This window comes from Salmo trutta, chromosome 14, assembly GCF_901001165.1.
Source record: "Salmo trutta chromosome 14, fSalTru1.1, whole genome shotgun sequence".
NCBI classification, from domain to species: domain Eukaryota; kingdom Metazoa; phylum Chordata; class Actinopteri; order Salmoniformes; family Salmonidae; genus Salmo; species Salmo trutta.
The window spans coordinates 65,029,102-65,049,201 of record NC_042970.1 but is presented as its reverse complement, the minus strand read 5'-3'; the positions used below and the strand labels follow the sequence as shown (position 1 = coordinate 65,049,201).

The 20,100-nt window shown below is 42.5% G+C and overlaps 1 gene segment (V, D, J or C); it reads right to left on the bottom strand.

Moving 5' to 3' along the window:
- Positions 1-2,115: 2,115 nt before the first annotated feature.
- LOC115208647 (immunoglobulin heavy constant delta-like) lies at positions 2,116-5,342 on the bottom strand. The segment is given in 2 exon segments: positions 2,116-2,755; positions 4,524-5,342. Coding segments are annotated over 2 exon segments (738 nt in total).
- Between the last annotated feature and the right edge of the window lie 14,758 nt (positions 5,343-20,100).

Here is a 20,100-nt window from a genome sequence, read left to right as displayed (position 1 = left end):
CTCAAATAAGCATTTTTCAGGGGGTAAACCAGAACAGGTGGCTCTAATTTGCGGAGAGCATGGTTAGTTATCCCACTTCTGACACCATGTTTGAATGTTAAATGAAGAGACAGAGGCATGGATGCGAGTAACCAGTCTTGTTCAGTATATTGCAATACATCCGGGTATTTCAAGCACACCGGTAAAACACTGGAGTTGCAGTAATTAACATTTACCAACAGATGGCATCACTGTGCCATCTTACACCCATAACACTAATCATACCTCACTGACAGCATTGCCAATGTTGAATGTTTATCATTTTAAACTCGGAAAATAGCCCCTTAATCCCAGATTTGGGCCCACACAGCCACTGTCACTGATTCCTTCCAAACCACTTGTTGAATTTGCAATTTATAACTTGTTGTTTAGTATTTATTTCCAAGAGCCGATACGTTTTATCTATAATTTCTCTTCATTATTTCTCTTCATATGACAAGGATTTTAAAAGGATTTGCCGGTAGATTGTCGACTTGATTCATGATGATGACTGCTAGCTAAGATTTTGAAAGTATGACGTTGACATGATCAGTCCAATCAAAGCTACTTTACATATAACGTGATATGATGTCATTTTATCTGTGGCCACTGACCTTGAGCCTTCTTGGATGGGCACTTCTATGGCAGCAACCGAAGGGCTAGAATTTTCAATGTCTCCTCTTACACTTGGCAGTGATGTGAAGTTTTCATGAGTGATGGAACACTGAGCCAATCATGGCGCAACACTCCATATTTTCTCCTGGCTTCGCCACCACCACAGAAAACACTGAGCTAGGCTGAAACACCTGCATTTTGGAGATGCTTTACTCGAGAAAACAGAGACCATGTTTGTACGTGGCTTTATTAACTCAATGATATATATTATTTTTTACATTGTTTGCAAACTGATGTGACACGTATTAATGCAAAAAATAACATGCAAAACAGGCAAGCCCCCCCAAAATTCATGACAGGTCGCTACTGTCTGTAATATGTTTCCTGACTGTCACCCCACATTCATGTAATACGTTTCCTGAATGCCCCCTCCCCCCAAACACATTCCTGCACTACAAATGCTGACCCAGAACATCCTGTCATTGGATCTTTTGAACCATCTGTGTAAATGGCAACAAAATCCTGGTACACAGTATCCAGACATCTATTAAACAAACCAGATGGATCAACACCCTCCCTGTCTTTCTGTAGTCTCTCCAACACTTTTGGATCAACTACTTCCGAACTCTGGTGCGTTTACACCCTTACTTCGGTTCGTTTGGACTGGTGTGAACATTCTCTATCCGCACCCGGGGGCGCAGTCCGGACTAAACACAGGAAAATAACCAGAGTTGCACAATATTGTGGTTGTTTGAAAGCGAGCATTTGATGAAATATTTAGTTCGTTTGTAACCGTCGATATCTGATTCGAAATATAGCTCAAAACTAGTCTGTGTGAAAACGGCAGGGATCATCAACTAGATTCAACCGCATGCCGAATTGTTTTATTTAGCAGATGGTCAGGGTACCGGAACATAATTACAAATAATTTGTAGACTGCAAATTGACTGCAAGAAGCGCAAACATATAATATGTGACTAAAACATAATTTAAAACCTTGCTTACATTTGTATATGATAACATGTATCTGTTATGCGTTGGGGAACCGTGCTCTCAGGGCTCTGTTCAAGCTGTAAAACTGAAGCTTTACAGAGTCGGCGATAGAAATGTAATTTCCGATTGAACCGATATATGAAGCGTTTACCGTGAATGCAGTGTTTTAACATTGCATTTAAATTTCAATCACGCTGTAAAGTTGGACTTCCGCGATGCGGACTGAATATACCCCCAAAATGAATTGCCACTCATGCAGTATAAAGCATTCGTTGACGCACACCCTAAAATGTTGGAAAGATGCTGACTAACGGAATAGTAAACTTGTGTAAAACATTCATAAAGATACCCTCACAACTGGATACACGCTAAATATGGTCCCAATAAATTCATGGGTTAACACCAACCCTGAAGAAATGTATGGCAAATGTCTACTTTAAAGCCTTTGCAAAATGGCTTTCAATATTGAAATGTCAAATAGAGGCAACATATCATGAAATGCTTTATTCAACTCATCACATCATTATGCAGAAATTCCTCAGATTACTTCACAAGCAATACAGCATTCATCATCAGAGGTCCCTATTCAAAAAAGAGACAATGAAAAAACTAAACTTCAATAACTTCTAAAGCAAGTTGCCAATCTATTAAAATATGTGAAGCGCACAAACTGCCGCTCACGGGGGAAATTTGCCCTAGGTACAGTTCTAGGATCAGCTTCTCCTCCCTCAATCCTGATCTTAACCATTAGCGGGGGAAATGCAAAACTAACCCAAGTTCAACGTCTATGGACTAACTTCACCTTACACCGAACATTGCCTGTTGTTTACACTCCTGCTCAGTGGGTTGGTCAGTGCTGAGTGGCTCAGGTGACAAGTGAAGGTCTGTCCGGAGCTCCAGCTTGTGGAGGGCAGACTAAGGAGGCTGCTCAGGGCGTACGTGCCGTCAGCCTGGCGCTGAGACTCGCCCTTCTGGTCCTCAGCACCCGTCAGAGAGCCACTGTCATCAGACCAGGACAGGGAGGCACCGTCAGGGTGGAAGCCCTGCGCCAGGCACACCAGGGTGGTCTTGTCCCCAGAGGGAAGGGCTGGGGCCATCAGGACCAGAGAAGGGGGTGATGGAGGGCGGGCTGACAGGGGAAGACACAAAAGATAGACTGCAACAGTGAGATGGATCAAGATTCTCTCATTGAAAACAATAAGAATGGAATTTAACTTAAAGTACACTGTAATTGTTTCAAATTCAGTCAAAATTAAAACAGTTCATTATTTATCTTTGAACATAGATGTAATATCCTAGTGTTAAACTTTGAACTGCCTCAGTAGTCTCTTTATATTTTCCAGAATATCACTTATAATCCTGAAACCAAAAAAATAAACGTTTTCCTATTTCTTGTAAGATTGGTGTACTTGACTTGAAAGGGACCATTCACATTGATCAAGAGCATCTCCGTTAACCAGCTGGCAAATGATCCTCTGTAGTCCCCGCTACCATAAATTAAATAAATGAATGTACAGTGTGATTTTAATTAATATGTTACCTCAACAATTAGTGTTCATTATTATTGACAATGTATATTTGGGTTTTATATATGAATCAACACATACTGAAGATTTGAACATATATTCTAACCATAACATACAGTACAACCTAAGAAAGGTACAAATACAGATTTGTTGATTAAAGAAAGCACATCACATAATTATAATAAGGCACGAGGGGTATATATACCAAAATACCACAGCTTTCTTGCTTCAGGTCCTGAGCTACAGACAGTTAGATTTGGGTATGTCATTTTAGGCGAAAATTGAAAAAAAGGGTCCGATCCTTAAGAGGATATATACCAATATACCACGGCTTTCAGCCAATCAGCATTCAGGGCTCGAACCACCCAGTTTATAATATAACATAATGCATAGAGGTCATAAAACACGTCACAGAAAACCTTTGTGTTTTAATTTTCAAAGTGGACTCATGAGTAAGCTGAATCATGATCTGGAGTAGAAAATCACAGACCACTTTTATCATCACCTCCCTGTGTCATCTATCTGAATGTTTATGCATCTCAAATGGCCTATTCCCAATATAGTGCACTACTTTTGACCAAGGCTCTGGTCAGAAGTAGTGTACTATAAAGGGTAGAGGGTATCATTTGTGACGCAGACATGTTTGTAAAAGAATGTGGGTGTGTATGTGCACTGACTTGTGGTTTGAGACCACATTTCGGTTCCCCTTCTTCTGTATCACTGTGCAGCTGTTGTCTCAGTTTCTCTGTCTTGGGGAGCTCCCCACCCCTCTCTGGTACTAAAAATACCCCAGAGCTCTCACACCTGGACAAGTGCAGAGGACATCACTGCACACTCACTGGGCACCTCTGAGAATGAGAGAAATGCTTGCAAAAGTCTACCATTTTTAATTGTAGAGAGAAATGCAGCCCAACGAGTGAGACAGTTGAACAAAATAATTCACAATAAGTCACGGCCCATGGAATAGTCAATGGCAATGTAAAACCAGAAAAAATACAACTTCAAACTTGACCTATTTTGAAAAAAATATCAGAGTACGATTATCCTGAATACATCTTGTGTTTATTCATTTTTGAAGATGTTGTTTCATAATATGCCTTGAACGTTTCAACGATGCCTTTTAAGATGCTGTTCATGATCATGCCTCGAGACCTCCTTCTGTTTTTGGGGTTAGACGATTGAAAAAGAAAAGTCAATTACTACATGAGAAGAAAAACAAACCGTTATTTATTCATAACAAATACAAGGTCAAGAAATGAAGATACTGACTGATAATGTGTTGTTTGAGATGTTCATTACCAGGTATAAAGCTGTGTAACACGGTGGCTGACAGTATTGGAGTTGAAACCACATGTTGACTAAAACAATCACCTGCTCTCATAGAGTACATACATGTCGACTCCTTTAGGAGAGCCAGCAGAGTCCCCATTTCTCCAATGAAAGAGTCGGCCGAACCACCCCTCAGTCTTTGGGGCAAATGAGCTGGCGTCATTGGGAGGTGGGGCGTCAACTTTTGGGGACTGCCTAATGGCAATGGAGGGAGCAATAGCCTGGGAGATAGGCTCCTCGTCATCGGCCATGGGTGGAATTGTGATGGTCTGGCAGGAGTAATGGAAGGGTCGCATCTCACGCCAAACCTTGTCCCTTGTTGAAATGGGATCTTCATCCTCCATTGTATCGTTAGCTTTGGTAGTGTTGTCCTGGCCATCGACATGGGTGGAGGTCTGTACCTCACCCCAAACCTTGTCCTGTGAAATGGGCTCCTCAACATCTGTGGGGACATGGTTGGATGTCTGTGTGTTGTCCATAGGAAAGTAGCTTACTGGCTTTTTCTCCTTCTTCCTCTTCTCTCTCTTCTCCTTATTATCCCCAGGTGTGTGCAAGGGCGTGTGAAGGCGAGGGGAGGGTGGCTGGGCTGACAGTAGACCGCTTGCGCCTTCCCTCCGCAAGTCCTCCTGGATCTGCCTCAAGGCGTGTTCCCAGCAGTACTGAGTACAGTACTTCTGTCTCTTTCACTCATCTGACAGGGCTGTAGCTTGTCCAGACAGGCTCCATACCAACTGACACTGCTGCTCGTCGACGAGGGGTGTGCCGTTGATCTGTGAGGACACCTGCAGGTCACGGAGGGGAGTAGTATCACCCTCTATAGTCCTTCACATCTTCGAGTTTGAGTGGTTTTTCGTTCCCCCTAGGGAAGGCCTGTATGTTGTCACATAGGGGTGGTTCATTGTCAGGTGGACTATTGATAAGTTTGTCGTCCAGGGGTTTGGCTTAACCCTCCGTATAGGTCTGTAAGACATCATCGCTGGATGGAGTATTCATCTCCTGAGAGGGATGGTTCAGGTTCTTTTCAGGAGTACTTTGAACCACCGGGAGGACCTGCACATTACCCAAGATGTACACAGCATACTCTGTAATCATCATCATTTTCATCATGAACCAATACTTGGCTGACGATACTCACTTTAACGTGGACGCAGAAGAATGCAATAAACTGCCACAGGATGTAGCCAAGGAGGAAACTTCCTCTAGGTAACATCCTTTAAGGGGGTCTCATATCTAGAGAAGAGAAAACACATCATGTTTTTTAACAGACTGAGGAGAAAAAGGGGGGGCTTCACAGTCACACCATGGCCTATTGTGCAGCTTTAGGATTTGATTGGAGCATCTTTAGGATTATAGAAGATTTCTCCTCCTAATTAGTGATTGTCAACAAACTGAATCGCAGCTCCTCACACCCACTACCTGTGGTTACCTGGCGACCGTCCCCTCTGCGTTTGCCGGCTGCCCAACTGCTTAGTCCAAGCCTGTTCCTGCATTCCCTGGTCCCGCATTTCCACGGTGACCTCCACTCCATCAGCTGGTCAGTCAATGTAGCGGTCTGAGTTCCACCGTGGATACACAGCAACCTATCATGTCATTCATGGTCATTCTCACTGACTTTAACTTGTTACTCTGCAGAATCAAGTCATTCATAGACACTTTCGCGGAAAACGTGTTATTCTAACAAATAGCATGTGAATTATGGACATTCCAATGGACGCTTAAAATGTTTCATATAGATACTGTACCTGATATTCTATCATATTTACTGCTGACTGTCTACTATCTATGCTGACTGTTCTTATTAAGTGTTGTGTTGTGGCCATGTATTTCTGTCCCGTTGTTTTGTGATATCTGTTCTCCTTGTGCTGTAACTGTTCTGTATTGACTTTTGTGTTTGTCATATGTCCCTGTCCTTCTGTCTGTCTTGTCCTGTGATTTCAATGTTGTTTTGTTATTTTATGTATTGCTCTGCACTTCCCAGCTGTCAGTGGCCAGGCTGTCATTGTAAATAAGAATTTGTTCTTAATTAACTCGCCTGAACCATCTAACATGGAGTTGTAAAATACTGAACTTCCTCTTTAAATACCACATTAGTAAAACCATCCTCCAGGTTGGCAAAAAAATATCTAACGTAACGTGTCACGCCCTAATTTGTTTCACCTGTCCTTGTGTTTGTCTCCTCCCCCCTCCAGGTGTTGCCCACCTTCCCCATTATCCCCTGAGTACTTACACCTGTGTTCTCTGTTTGTCTGTTGCCAGTTTGTCTTGTTTGGTCAAGTCAACCAGTGGTTTGTCTCAGCTCCTGCTGAGCTGCAGAACGTCAAGGACAGCCTGAAGAGAAGCTAGCTCTGTGGGGCCATGCAGCAGGGAACCATTAAGGAGCGGCAGAGGAAGTTGGATGAGCCTTGTGGATGGAGAGAGGCCTTGAAGAGACATCTCATCAACTGAAGGACGAGCAGGGCCTCCCAGCTGGAGAAGGCTCTGAAAGACACACTTAAAATCAACGAGGAGTCTGAGACCAGGGCCTCCCAGCTGGAGAGGGAGATGGCAGATATGGAGGCCAGACTGCAGGACGAGGAGAGCAGGGCCTCTCAGCTGGCCAGAGCTTTGAATGAGGAGAAGAACACCTGTGAGGAGCTAAGGAGTGAGCCAGGGAAAATGGAGGAGAAGAAGAGTGAGCTGGAGAACAACTTGACTGAAAGGGAAACAGGCTCGACTATCTGCACCCAGCTGAGGAGGGAGATCCAGGCTAATGTGGCCAAAGTGTAGCAATGGCGGCCGAAGAGGATCTCCTTTGAGCAACTCAAGGCTGAGCTGGAGGGCAAGATGGCAATAATGAAGAGAGGCATTCTGAAAAAGAGCCTGGGGCCAGCAATGAGCTGGCCTCAAAGCTGGTGAAAGCGGAGAAGGAGAGCAGCAGGCTGCAGAGGAGAAATCACTGCTTTAAAGATTTGATTGAGATAAACCAAAGTAATTTGTTACGTAAAGAGTTAGCCTGTTTATGTTAATTGTGCCACAAGCCAATGTGTGATTATGTTTTATTCTCTCTTTCAGATGCTCAACAATAAGAGGGGGTGTTGCTCCCTTCAGAAGAGGAAAGAGGAAACATTAAAGGCCCAATGCAGTCGAGAACTAACATTTCCTGTGTTTTATATATATTTCCTCACTGAGGTTCAAATAATAATGTGAAATTGTGAAAATAATGATAATGTCCTTTTAGTGTAAGAGCTGTTTGAAAAGGCTGCCTGAAATTTCAGCCTGTTTTGGTAGGATGGAATTTTGGCCTGGAGGTAAATTAGGTCATAGACCAATAAGAAAGAGTTTACAAACCTCTCTGACAATAACAGCTTTTTCTCCCCTTCCATACTCAGACCACTCCCAGAAAAAATTCTTACTTTGAGACATTGCTCTTTGCTAAGAATATATTTTTGTATATAACAGTGACCGCGGGTCATCTCTAGAACATTAGGTAATCTCTAGAATGTTATGGCCTCGGCTACTTCTTAGGAATCCAAATGGAATTCTAAATTCTATGTTTGCTACACACTCTGGCCATAAGAAAAATGGAGAGAAAGCTATTTTCATTGGTTAGGATTTAGAATATCCCGTTATATAACACCCTCTTTATTCTGGCACTCAGAGAGATCATGCGTGGAAGCGTAGCACGTGCACAAGGGTAGCCTATTGCGTTGTGTATATTTGATCCATTTGTCATGTCGTCTATGAAATTCAATGAAAATAGTAACTATATCTTCCTGTAAGGAAACTTCTTTTGTTGAGTGCGTCATACAGCAGTCACAGCGCACATCCATATCATGTAAGCTATTGTGAGTAAAACTCATGCCAAAATTAGATCACTGTTCATTGAACTTCTGTCTCCTGTTTCTTAAAAAAAAAAAGAGCCACTAGATGGAGCCATACACCATTTTATGAAGAGAACTTGTAAATGAAAAAGTCCTTCTAAAGACAGCTGTTTTGGTGATGGACGGATGGACCATTGAAAATGTTGTCCCTCTAGATCACGCGATGCCATAAGATAGACTACATGGAACTACTACCGTCCCAAGACGATTGCCATTTCTGAGATCAGCAGCACTAGCCCTGCTTCATCATCATCATCATCACCACCAACCTTTACCTTACATTCCCTCTGTTCAACAATCATATCAATAATACTTAAGCCCCACAGCATCCCAGAATCCCTTTAATAAGGTAAACTTTGGAGTGAAAATAAAAAGGATCAACACAATGATGTTCCCCAATGTCAAGAGTCGCCGACTAAACTAGAGCAAAGCCAGAGCACAGCTCCGTTGAGTACCATGGTGCATTGCATGCCTCTCCTTTCCAACTTAACTCCAATCATCAGCGGAGCTATGTGTGAGAGGGGGGGTTGTGGTGGAGCTGTTTACTCTCGGCTGAAAGTTTTGGGGCTAACTGGGTGTCTGTCTGCCTGCCTGTAGCTGAGAGCGCTCTCCCTCCCTCTGTGGAGGCCAATCACCAGTGAGTGAGTGACGAGGAGCGTCCCTGTTTTATTCCGGGCATGGGGCACCCCCTCCTGTCTGCCATTACTCCTGTCCTGCTGATTAGAACATTAGAACAGATCAGAAACCTTCTGGAGCAGACTGGGCCTGAGGGAGGTTGATAAAGGCCACTGGGAGGGTAGGATCTTTCCAAGCATGGACAGGGAGGGGGGTTTGTCGTGTAGCTGTAAACCCCATGGAACCTCGGGCTAGTTTCTATAGCTAGAAAGGACTAACTAGAATGAGCCACTGGTTCCGTTGGACCAAACAAGTTACCTGCGTAGCTAGCTGATCAAGTGAATGTCCCGGGCCGCAGTTGATATAGCATTGCTGGTTGCTGCACACTGGTCTGAGATGTGTTGTAGGATGACCACAGTCATGGTGACACACCCTGCCCATTTGTTTGTTTTTCTAAATGAGGTATCTGATTGGGGCAGAGAGCTTAGCTTGGACCGCCACACTACGGTAACAGGCTACCCGGACTATTTGCATTGACCACCCTCCCCCTTTTTTTACACTACTGCTACTCTGTTTATTATCTATGCATAGTCACTTTAGCCCTACCAACATGTACCCCTGCACATTGACTCTGTACCGGTACCCCCTGATTATAGCCTTGTCAATGTATTGTGTTTCTATTTATTTCATTTTTTTACTTTATTAAAAGTAAATGAATATTTTCAATATTTTCTTAATTCTTATTTTTCTTAAAACTGTATTGTTCGTTAAGGGCTTGTAAGTAAGCATTTCACGGTAACACTGTTGTATTCGGCACATTTGATTTGATTCTCATGAAAGGTTAAAGGGCAGGTGTGTAATACTAATTGGGGGGTGCTTTTATTTGTCCTGTTACACACTTGTACAAGTGCGTAATGAAAATGTGTTTCTTGCATATCCCAACTCCCCCTGAGACACCTGCAGGGAGTGGGGTCACAGCCAGAGTCACCATTGTCCTGCACCCCTGGAGCAATTGGGGTTAAGTGCTTTTCTCAAGGGTGCAGTGACACATTTTTCACCTTGTCAGCGCCATAATTCGAACCAGAAACCTATCAGTTACTGGCCCAATGCTCTAACCTCGAGGCTACCTGTATGTGTTTGTGTGTCTCAGCAGAGAGAGAAAGTGTGGTTGTAAAGTTATTCACTTTTGATAGGACAGATGGCACAGTGATAAATAATTGTGGTGCAGCATGTCAAAGAGGAGGCTCTGGGGAGGAAGGGAGGCAGAGAGAGAGAGAGAGCGAGAGAGAGAAATAGATAAATGAGAGGAGAAAGAGAGGAGTGGGTAGAGAGAGAGAGAGACACATAAGAGATAACCCAGCTAGCATATAACGTTCTGAGAACCATATATAACTCAGAGCTTGGTGAGAGTGTGGTTGTCTTATGGTTATTTTGCATACAACCTTCCCACAACTTTCTGGGAATGGTGCAGGATAGTTGCTTGGCTTTGGAACACTCTCAGCACATTTAAGGATTGGCCCCTTTTTTTCAATTTTCGCCAAAAATGACATACCCAAATCTAACTGCCTGTAGCTCAGGCCCTGAAACAAGGATATGCATTTTCTTGGTACTGTCACAGGCCGGCTCATAGCCTGTGGCAAAAATGAGAGGACATCAACAACCGGTATAGGCCAATTCAAAAAGTTCTTTATTATAAAACAAAACTATTAATTCTAAACAAAGAAAAAGGAATGAGGTGTGGAAATGTCATAATGTAGGGTGTATGTAGGGTGCATGGATGTGTGAATATGTGTGTGTAAACATGACTGAGTGGAAACTAAATAAACCAACAAAGGAACAAACAAAACAGGATCATACCTGGAGGAGCAGAGAGAGAGCAAGCGAAGCGAGCCCAGCGAGGAGAGGTTAGTGGAGCAGTTGGTTAAATACCCTGAGCCCAGGTGGCTCCAATCACACCAGCTCCAATTATTAACGACCCTCCTCTGACTGCAGGAGGAACCGCCCCTGCACTGCAGAGGAGGAGCCGTGACACCCCCCTCCTTAAAATGAGGGTCCCACCCTCAATTCAAGTTACGACCCAACATAATAAACACATGATCCAAATCCCCCCCCCCCCCCAAAAAAAACCCAGATACCAGTCCCGGCTCCTAGTAGTAGCCCTGTGTCCCCTAGCTGACTGTCCGTCCTCAAGCTCAGCAGCCCTGGTACCTGGGGAGCAAATTAAGAGGAAAGAGGCGCAGACAGCCCGCAGGGTTCAGCAGAGAGAAAATACAAACTAGGTTAAAGGAGCACGAGACAGAGCATCAGCAATTATATTATCCTTACCCCTAATGTGTCTAATATCCAGGTTGAATGGTTGCAAGAACAGAGCCCAACGCATCAGGCGGTGGTTGGGATTTTGCAGGGACTTCAGAAAAGTAAGTGGGTTGTGGTCCATGAACACAGTTAAAGGGGTTAAACCAGAACCAACATAGACCTCGAAGTGCTGTAAAGCCCAAATGAGACCTAAAGCCTCCTTTTCAATTACAGAATAGTTTTTCTGATACTTCTTAAATTTCCGGGAAAAGAAACTGACAGGACACTCAATATTGTCATCATTTTCCTGGAGAAGCACAGCCCCAGCACCGATTTGACTGGCGTCTACCTGCAATTTGAAAGGTTTCTCAAAATTTGGTGCTACCAACACGGGTGACAAACACAAAAGAGCCTTAACTGCATCAAATGCCTCTTGACACTGGGTGGACCAGAGAAATTCAGCCTTGGCATTCAACAGATTGGTCAGGGGGGACACTACTACCGAAAAGTTTTTACAATAAGCACGGTAGTACCCCGCCATTCCCAGGAAGCGCATCAGTTCTTTCTTTGTGGAGGGCTGTGGGACCTGCTTCACAGCCTGGACCTTGGCTTCCACGGGACATACAACACCCTGACCAACAACCTTGCCTAGGTATGTGACTGTAGCTTTGGCAAACTCACACTTGGCCAAATTTATAGTCAACCTGGCCCACACCAGTCTTTCGAACAGGGCTTGCACTCTACAGACATGCTCCTCCCAAGAGTCTGAGTAGACGACCACGTCGTCCAAGTACACGGCACACCCTTCCAGACCTGAGACCACCCGATTCATCAGCCTCTGGAAGGTAGCTGGAGCGTTCCGCAACCCGAAAGGCATCACTGTATAAGAGAACAAACCAGATGGAGTTATAAAGGCAGCAATCTCACAAGTTCTTTTGGTAAGGGGTACTTGCCAATATCCCTTTAAAAGATCAAATTTGCTAACATACTTTGCTGACCCAACTTGATCAATACAGTCCTCCATCCTAGGAAGAGGGTAAAGGTCTGCTTTAGTAACATTGTTAACCTTTCTATAATCAGTGCAAGGTCTGAAAGTGGAATCAGACTTTTTGACCAGAAGACAGGGTGAAGCCCAATTTGAATAACATGGCTCCGCAATACCATTGTTCAACATATACTGCACCTCTGTTTCCAATTGCAGTCTCTTCTCCTGAGATCCACGATAAAATCTCTGTTTGATAGGCTTAGCATCTCCGATGTCTATGTCATGTTCAATTAAGTGGGTTTTCGATAGAGTGTCAGAAAACAAAACAGGGTAGCTTCTAATAAGAGCTACCAATTCATCACGTTTCTTAGAGTCTAAATGATCTACCAAAACCCCAAGGTTTTGCAAAGTCTGGGAGTTTTTCAACCGACCTTGTAAGACCTCATCCGAAACCCTAACTACCTCCTCTTCTCCCCCCTCCACAAAGTTAAAGCCACAATATGCAGTGACTGGAGCAGCAGTCAACACTGACCTCACTGCTGGAGTGCCTTCCACTTTGTTTAGATCACGGGAGTGATACAATTTTAACAGGTTCACATGGCATAATTTCGAGGAATTCCTATGACCAGGGGTTTCAATAAGATAGTTCAAATCTGACACTTTGCGCAACACAGTGAAAGGACCACAATATTTTGCCTGAAAAGGTGAACTTACAAGAGGCAAAAGAGCAAGTACACGATCACCGGGACTAAACTCACGCAGCTCAGCCTGTCCATCATATTTCAGTTTCATTTTCTGTTGAGAACATTTTAGTTTTTCTTTCGCCAGTTCACCAGCCCTATACAACTTGAACCTAAAACCATTTACATAGTCAATAAGGTTCCGAGGTGGTTCCTCAGGCAAACAACCATCCTGCAGCACTGCTAAAGGCCCACGCACCTTATGACCAAACACTAAGTCATTTGGGCTAAACCCTGTGCTTTCCTGCACTACTTCATGAGCAGCTAGTAACAACCAAGTTAACCGCTCCTCCCAATCTGCAGACAGTTCTGTACAGTATGCACGAAGCAAGGATTTTAAAGTTTGATGAAAACGTTCCAAAGCTCCCTGACTCTGAGCATGGTACGCAGTAGACTTATTGTGTTTAACTTTAAGCTGTTTGAGAACCTGAGCAAATAAATGGGAGGTAAAGTTAGATCCCTGATCTGACTGGATGATTTTTGGAATCCCAAATGTTGAAATAAATTGAGTTAACGCTTTAACTACTGATTTTGAAGTTATGGTACGCAAGGGAAAAGCTGCCGGATATCTAGTTGCTTGACACATAACAGTTAATAAGTAGCTATGACCTGACTTGGACCGTGGTAAAGGCCCAACACAATCGATAATAAGATGCTCAAAAGGTTGCCCTACGGCTGGTATTGGATACAAAGGTGCTGGCTTTACAACCTGGTTTGGCTTGCTTGTGCGCTGACACGTATCACAAGTTTTAATAAACTGAGATACATCCCGCTTTAAACGTGGCCAGAAAAAATAACGGAGTATGCGATCATAAGTTTTACGAACACCCATATGACCTGCCACATCACCATGTGACGTCTGCAACACTTTATTTCGCAAAGTAGTAGGTACAACTATTTGAAAGACTGGTTCTCCTAGACCCTGATCATAGTGTGGAACCCATTTCCTAACCAACAGCCCATCAAGAAGAAAGTAACACTGAGCACTATTCCTCACCACTGAATCAGGAACAACTTTCTCAAACAGATCATCCAAAGTAGTATCAGCCTTTTGCTCAGCTATCAATGAATCTCTAGAACTAGTCAACTGTTCTGTCTGGAGTTTGACTGGCAACTCAAGACTTTCTGGCTTACTCTCAACCTTATTACGAGAGGCAGCGCGGGTAACAGCACAAACTGGAAATATCTCAGGAGATACACAGTTGCTATCTGGAGATACCCTTGCTGGGGACACTGAAGGTTGCTTCGTAAAGATGTTTACTTTTCCATCTGCCCACACCTTACTACCTGCCAAATCATTCCCCAAAATCATGTGGACTCCCTCTACTGGCAACTGGGGTCTAACCCCAACATCTACTTCACCCTCTACCAGACCACATTTTAAGGTAACTTCATGTAAAGGAGAAGAGAATGGAACTAAACCCATACCACGTACCATTACACATCTGCCAGTATCAGACTCCTTAGAGAACGGCAAAACAGATTCCAGAATAAAATAATCTAAAGCTCCAGTGTCTCTTATAATCTTGATCGAAACATTTTGGTTGCCATCTTTCAGGGACACTACACCATCTAAAATAAAGGCTGAAAAACCACAGTGGGAAGACTGAGAATCAAACTCAACTAGTGGCTGAAAAAAACTCACCCTGGTGGTCAGAGGCTGTAACAGAAGCTGCCATCAACGCAGGTTTAACTTGACCTGACTTTTTTGATTTAAGTAGAGGACAATCTTTCTTTCAATGTCCTTCAACTAAACAGTAGCGACAGGTATTAGCATTAACCGGTGCTTTAAGTCCTCTAGACCCAAACTTCTGTTGAGGCCTTTGGAAAGAAGCTCCAAAAAAATTTGACCTACTATTCCTGGAAGTAAAGTTATTTTTATGGTACATGTCACTGTTTGACTCAAAATGGCTTTTATGTGTTAGCCTGTACTCATCTGCAAGGACTGCTGCATCACTTGGAGACTTAACTTTACGTTCATTCATGTATGTAGCAACCTGGTCAGACACAGCATTTTTGAACTGTTCTAACACAATCAAATTAGACAGATCCTCAAAAGTACTAACTTCTGAAGCAGTACACCAACGATTAAATGCAGAAGTCAAATCACGAACAAACTCAGAATAGGTTTGTGAATCTAGCTTTTTCCTGTAACGAAAACGTTGACGATATGCCTCTGGCACAAGTTCGAAAACCTTCAGAACTGCTAATTTAACTTTAGCATACACTTTACTGTCAGCTACACTCAGTGCTGCAAAAGCCTCACGTGCTTTACCTGTAAGTACACATTGCAACAACATAGTCATGTCCAAATCAGACCAAGCTCTAGCTTCCGCAATACGCTCAAATAAAGTAAAGTATGTATCTGGATCTGACTCATCAAATTTAGGCAACAAACGAAGATTCTGTGCAACATCAAACTGTGGTAGTCCTTCTGGTCTATTAGCATGTCGCAATCGCTCTATCTCCAACTGCATTCGCAACAGCTCCCGCTGCTGCTCAAAAGTTAATGAAGTACTAGACTGAAAACTTGTACCTTCACTACTAGCAGATTGACCCGAAAAAACACCTATTTCCTTAAGACCCTGCTTTAATTTAGTTTTAACAGTCTCTTAAATTTTTTATCAACAATCTCAATCTGATAATGTTCAGTAATTTCAATTAACTGCTCCTTAGTACACAATTCTAAGGCTACCTCGGAAGGAGCTTGAACAAAACCACTCAGAATGGAAGACATTTTCCTCAACCAATACAACTATTACAAATGCTCAACAAAAAACCACACAACTCACCTGCTGTTAGTCTGGGTTCAAGGACAGGAGCCACACCCCACTATCCTCCAAAAACAACTAACTGGCCCTGGTCTTCGTGCAGTCACATGTGGTGGGGTTTTATGCACACAAAACCAGCGGAGTGGAAAAGACAACCAGAAACTGGCGGCCCCCCCATAACCACGGTGGTGCTCCCGAGCCGATGTAGGGGAAAAGGAAAAGGGAAGCTCTACCCACGTTCACTGCCACCTAAAACAAAAACACCACGAGCCTCCTATTGACACTCGCTGATAAGCCTGAACAGGAGAGGACTCCCACTTGAACAAAAACCCAGAGAAACCCAGAGTGAATTGCTAACCAAATTTTGTTACCAAACTAACTGAACCAAAATAACATGGCTCTCAATGCTCTCTCCAACAATATTGGCCAAACCAAAACATCCCTCTCAAACAAAAACTTGGCAATCTGAACTAAACTAACTCAACTATAAGTACAAGTACAACTAACCTTAACTTATGGATGAGCCCCCACTTGTCACAGGCCGGCTCATAGCCTGTGGCAAAAATGAGAGGACATCAACAACCGGTATAGGCCAATTCAAAAAGTTCTTTATTATAAAACAAAACTATTAATTCTAAACAAAGAAAAAGGAATGAGGTGTGGAAATGTCATAATGTAGGGTGTATGTAGGGTGCATGGATGTGTGAATATGTGTGTGTGTAAACATGACTGAGTGGAAACTAAATAAACCAACAAAGGAACAAACAAAACAGGATCATACCAAAAGAGAGAAGAGAGCAAGCGAAGCGAGCCCAGCGAGGAGAGGTTAGTGGAGCAGTTGGTTAAATACCCTGAGCCCAGGTGGCTCCAATCACACCAGCTCCAATCACTAACGACCCTCCTCTGCCTGCAGGAGGAACCGCCCCTGCACTGCAGAGGAGGAGCCATGACAGTGCCATTTGAAAGGAAACACTTTGAAGTTTGTGGAAATGTGAAAGGAATGTAAGAGAATATAACACAATAGATCTGGTAAAAGATAATACAAAGAAAAAACCAACCGTTTTTTGTATTTTTGTGTACATCATCTTTGAAATGCAAGAGAAAGGCAATAATGTTATTTATTCCAGCCCAGGTGCAATTTAGACATTAGCCACTAGATGGCAGCAGTGTATGTGCAAAGTTTTAGTCTGATCCAATGAACCACTGCAGTTCTGTTGTGTCAAGACTGCCCAAATGTGCCTAATTTGTTTATTAATAACTTTTCATGTTCAAAACTGTGCACTCTCATCAAACAATAGCATGGTATTATTTCACTGTAATAGCTCTGTTAATTGGACAGTGCAGTTAGATTAAGTATTTAAGCTTTCTGCCAATATCAGATATGTCTATGTCCTGGGAAATGTTCTTGTTACTTACAACCTCATGCTAATCGCATTAGCCTACGTTAGCGCAACCGTCCCGCAGGGGACCCACCGATCCTGAAGAAGTTCTAACAGAACGTTTCCTGAAAGTTCAAACATGTTTACATTTAATCTCAATTTTGGTAATGTTCTACAAACGTTCTCCAACTGGTTTGACATTGGAATGTTGTCAAATAGTTCAGAGAACGTTAAGAAACAACATTCTTCTGTGGGAATTTTAGTGCTTTAGCATAACGTGTCCTACAAGTTTCCATATGGTTCTTTCTATTTAAAGTCATGTTCTCACATTGTTCAGAGAACGTTAAGAAAACTTTTCATAAAAACCAGAAGAAAACTTTAGTAACTTTCAGAGAACGTTCTAAGAATGTTATTGAAAACATATACATTCCGTTGTCAGCATCAACAAAACTCTCTATCTAGCCATGGAATTAGTCCAAAAACAGAAGAGCATAGCTTAGAAATTCACAGATTTGTAATTCTTTAAAAAAAAAATTATTTCACCTTTATTTAACCAAATAGGCAAGTTGAGAACAAGTTCTCATTTACAATTGCGACCTGGCCAAGATAAAGCAAAGCAGTTCGACAACATACAAAAACACAGAGTTACACATGGAGTAAAACAACATACAATCAATGATACAGTAAAAAAATATATATATATAAATAAAAAATAAAAAAAATAAAAAATAAAAATAAGACTATATACAATGTGAGCAAATGATGTGAGATAAGGGAGGTAAAGGCAAAAAAAGGCCATGGTGGCAAAGTAAATAAAGTATAGCAAGTAAAACACTGGAATGGTAGATTTGTAATTTGAAGAAAGTTCAAAGTTAAAATATAAATAATATGGTGCAAAGGAGCAAAATAATAAATAAAATAAATAAATACAGTAGGGGAAGTTTGGGCTAAATTATAGATGGGCTATGTACAGGTACAGTGATCTGGGAGCTGCTCTGACAGCTGGTGCTTAAAGCTAGTGAGGGAGATAAGTGTTTCCAGTTTCAGAGATGCTGTGCCACAATAAAAAAAATGTATTTGCATGATTAATGCCTAAGCAAATCAATTTCCATCTGTCCTTGGAGTTCAAAATAGTTAACCCAAACTAAGCTAGCATTGTTATCAAAAAACATGTTTTCAGAACATCATTTTTATTACCTTCAAATAACCTATCATTTACATTCAAAGAAATGTTCAGTGAACCATAGTAAAACGTTCTCAGATCCTCCCTGCAACCTAAACATTAAGGTTCCCAGAACAGGGAACTGTAATTCACTTATCAGAAAGTTGAAAAAACGTTACGTTTTACCAGTCAGGAAACGTATGGCTTTGTACCCAGAACCAATGGAAAACCAAAAACGTACTTTCCCACAACTTCCAAAGAACCAAATGTTCTAGCTGGGAGCACCCCCGCCCCCACAACATACTCCACCCCTCTCCTCTCTCCGTTCTTCAGTCCCTCCATATCCCAGGCTGTATGGGAAAATCTATATTAGTAATCTCGGGAGCTGACATGTCTCATGTCTCAAGCTCCCAGCTCACACTGCAATCTCAGTCACAGCCATGTCACAGCCATTTCTAGATAACCTGCATCCTCCTTTCTTCCCTCCACCTCCTCCTCTCCATTCGACCCTCACGGAGTGGGAGGCTGATGAAGACAAACGACGCCTTTCAGTTTTCCATCACCATCTGCTTCCCAGGAACAGATGAGGCAGAAAATCCCTGGGAATTTCTTCCCGGTATTCTGTATGGGTCTCGCTCCTGCAAGCCTGGAATTGGATGGGATTACAAATGGGGTAGGAAAGCTGCGCAGGCAGATAGAGGGATATCACTCATGGTCGTGCTTCTAAAGTCCAATGCTCAGTGGATTTCAATTGCAGATGAAGCAAACTGAGAGAATTAGATAAGTCATTTGACAGAAGGGTTAGAAGGTCATTTTGGTTCTATGACACCAAGATGACAAGGCTGATAATAAAGGATTGGTAAAGCATCAAGAGTCCCATGCACTCCCCACTGGTTAGACACAGATGTCATTTCAACGTCTAGTTTTGATTTAACTTTGGTTGAGTTGTCAACCGGCGTCAAATTAACCAAATATTTCACCATGTCACAGGATTTAGGTAAAACAATTGGATGAAAAAAAAATCCCATACATTGATGACTTTTTGCAAATTCAATCAGTTTTCCACGCTGATTCAACTTCATCGCAAATCCTTTTGTTGAAATGACGATGAAATGACGTGGAAAAAACGTTCATTCGATCAGTTTTTTCTTTTTCTCAGTGGGTCTGCTTTTGAACAGCAGAGGTTCTTACTCTAGCTGAACATATAAATACATGAATGAATTAAACTAACTTCACCAGTGATGGGACAATTTTAAAAGAATCCCCTGAACGAGGCTTCACATGTAACTTTCAATGTATAGCAGTCTGTGTTACTTCACATATCACACATACTGATACTTGTAAAGTAGACGCATGGAAGGAATACAAAACAAGAGAAGCGTCTAACAAGGAAATATAAACAATACTACCTGATGACTGACAGAAATAGAGTGCTAGATGAATGGTAAGTAATCAAGGTAGTAATGATGATGGGGTGCAGGTATGCGTAGTGATGGGTTGCCAGGTGTCCGTAATGATGGGTTGCCAGGTCTGGTGTTTAGTAAACCGGCAACGTTAAGCGCCAGAGCGGGGCATTGGGAGTAGACGTGACAATACTGTACAGATTGACATAATGTTCCATTGATACACTGCAGTAGTCATGGCTAACTCATACTAGTTATTTTGCGGAAATACAGCCATACAACGCCCAGAGGGTCCTAGTCAAAATCAGTGCACTTTATAGGGAATAGGGTGTCATTTTGGATTCTACAGGTTTCATGCAGTACAGTTTGTCTTTGGAATGCTCTGTGTGTGTGTGTGTTTATGTTTATG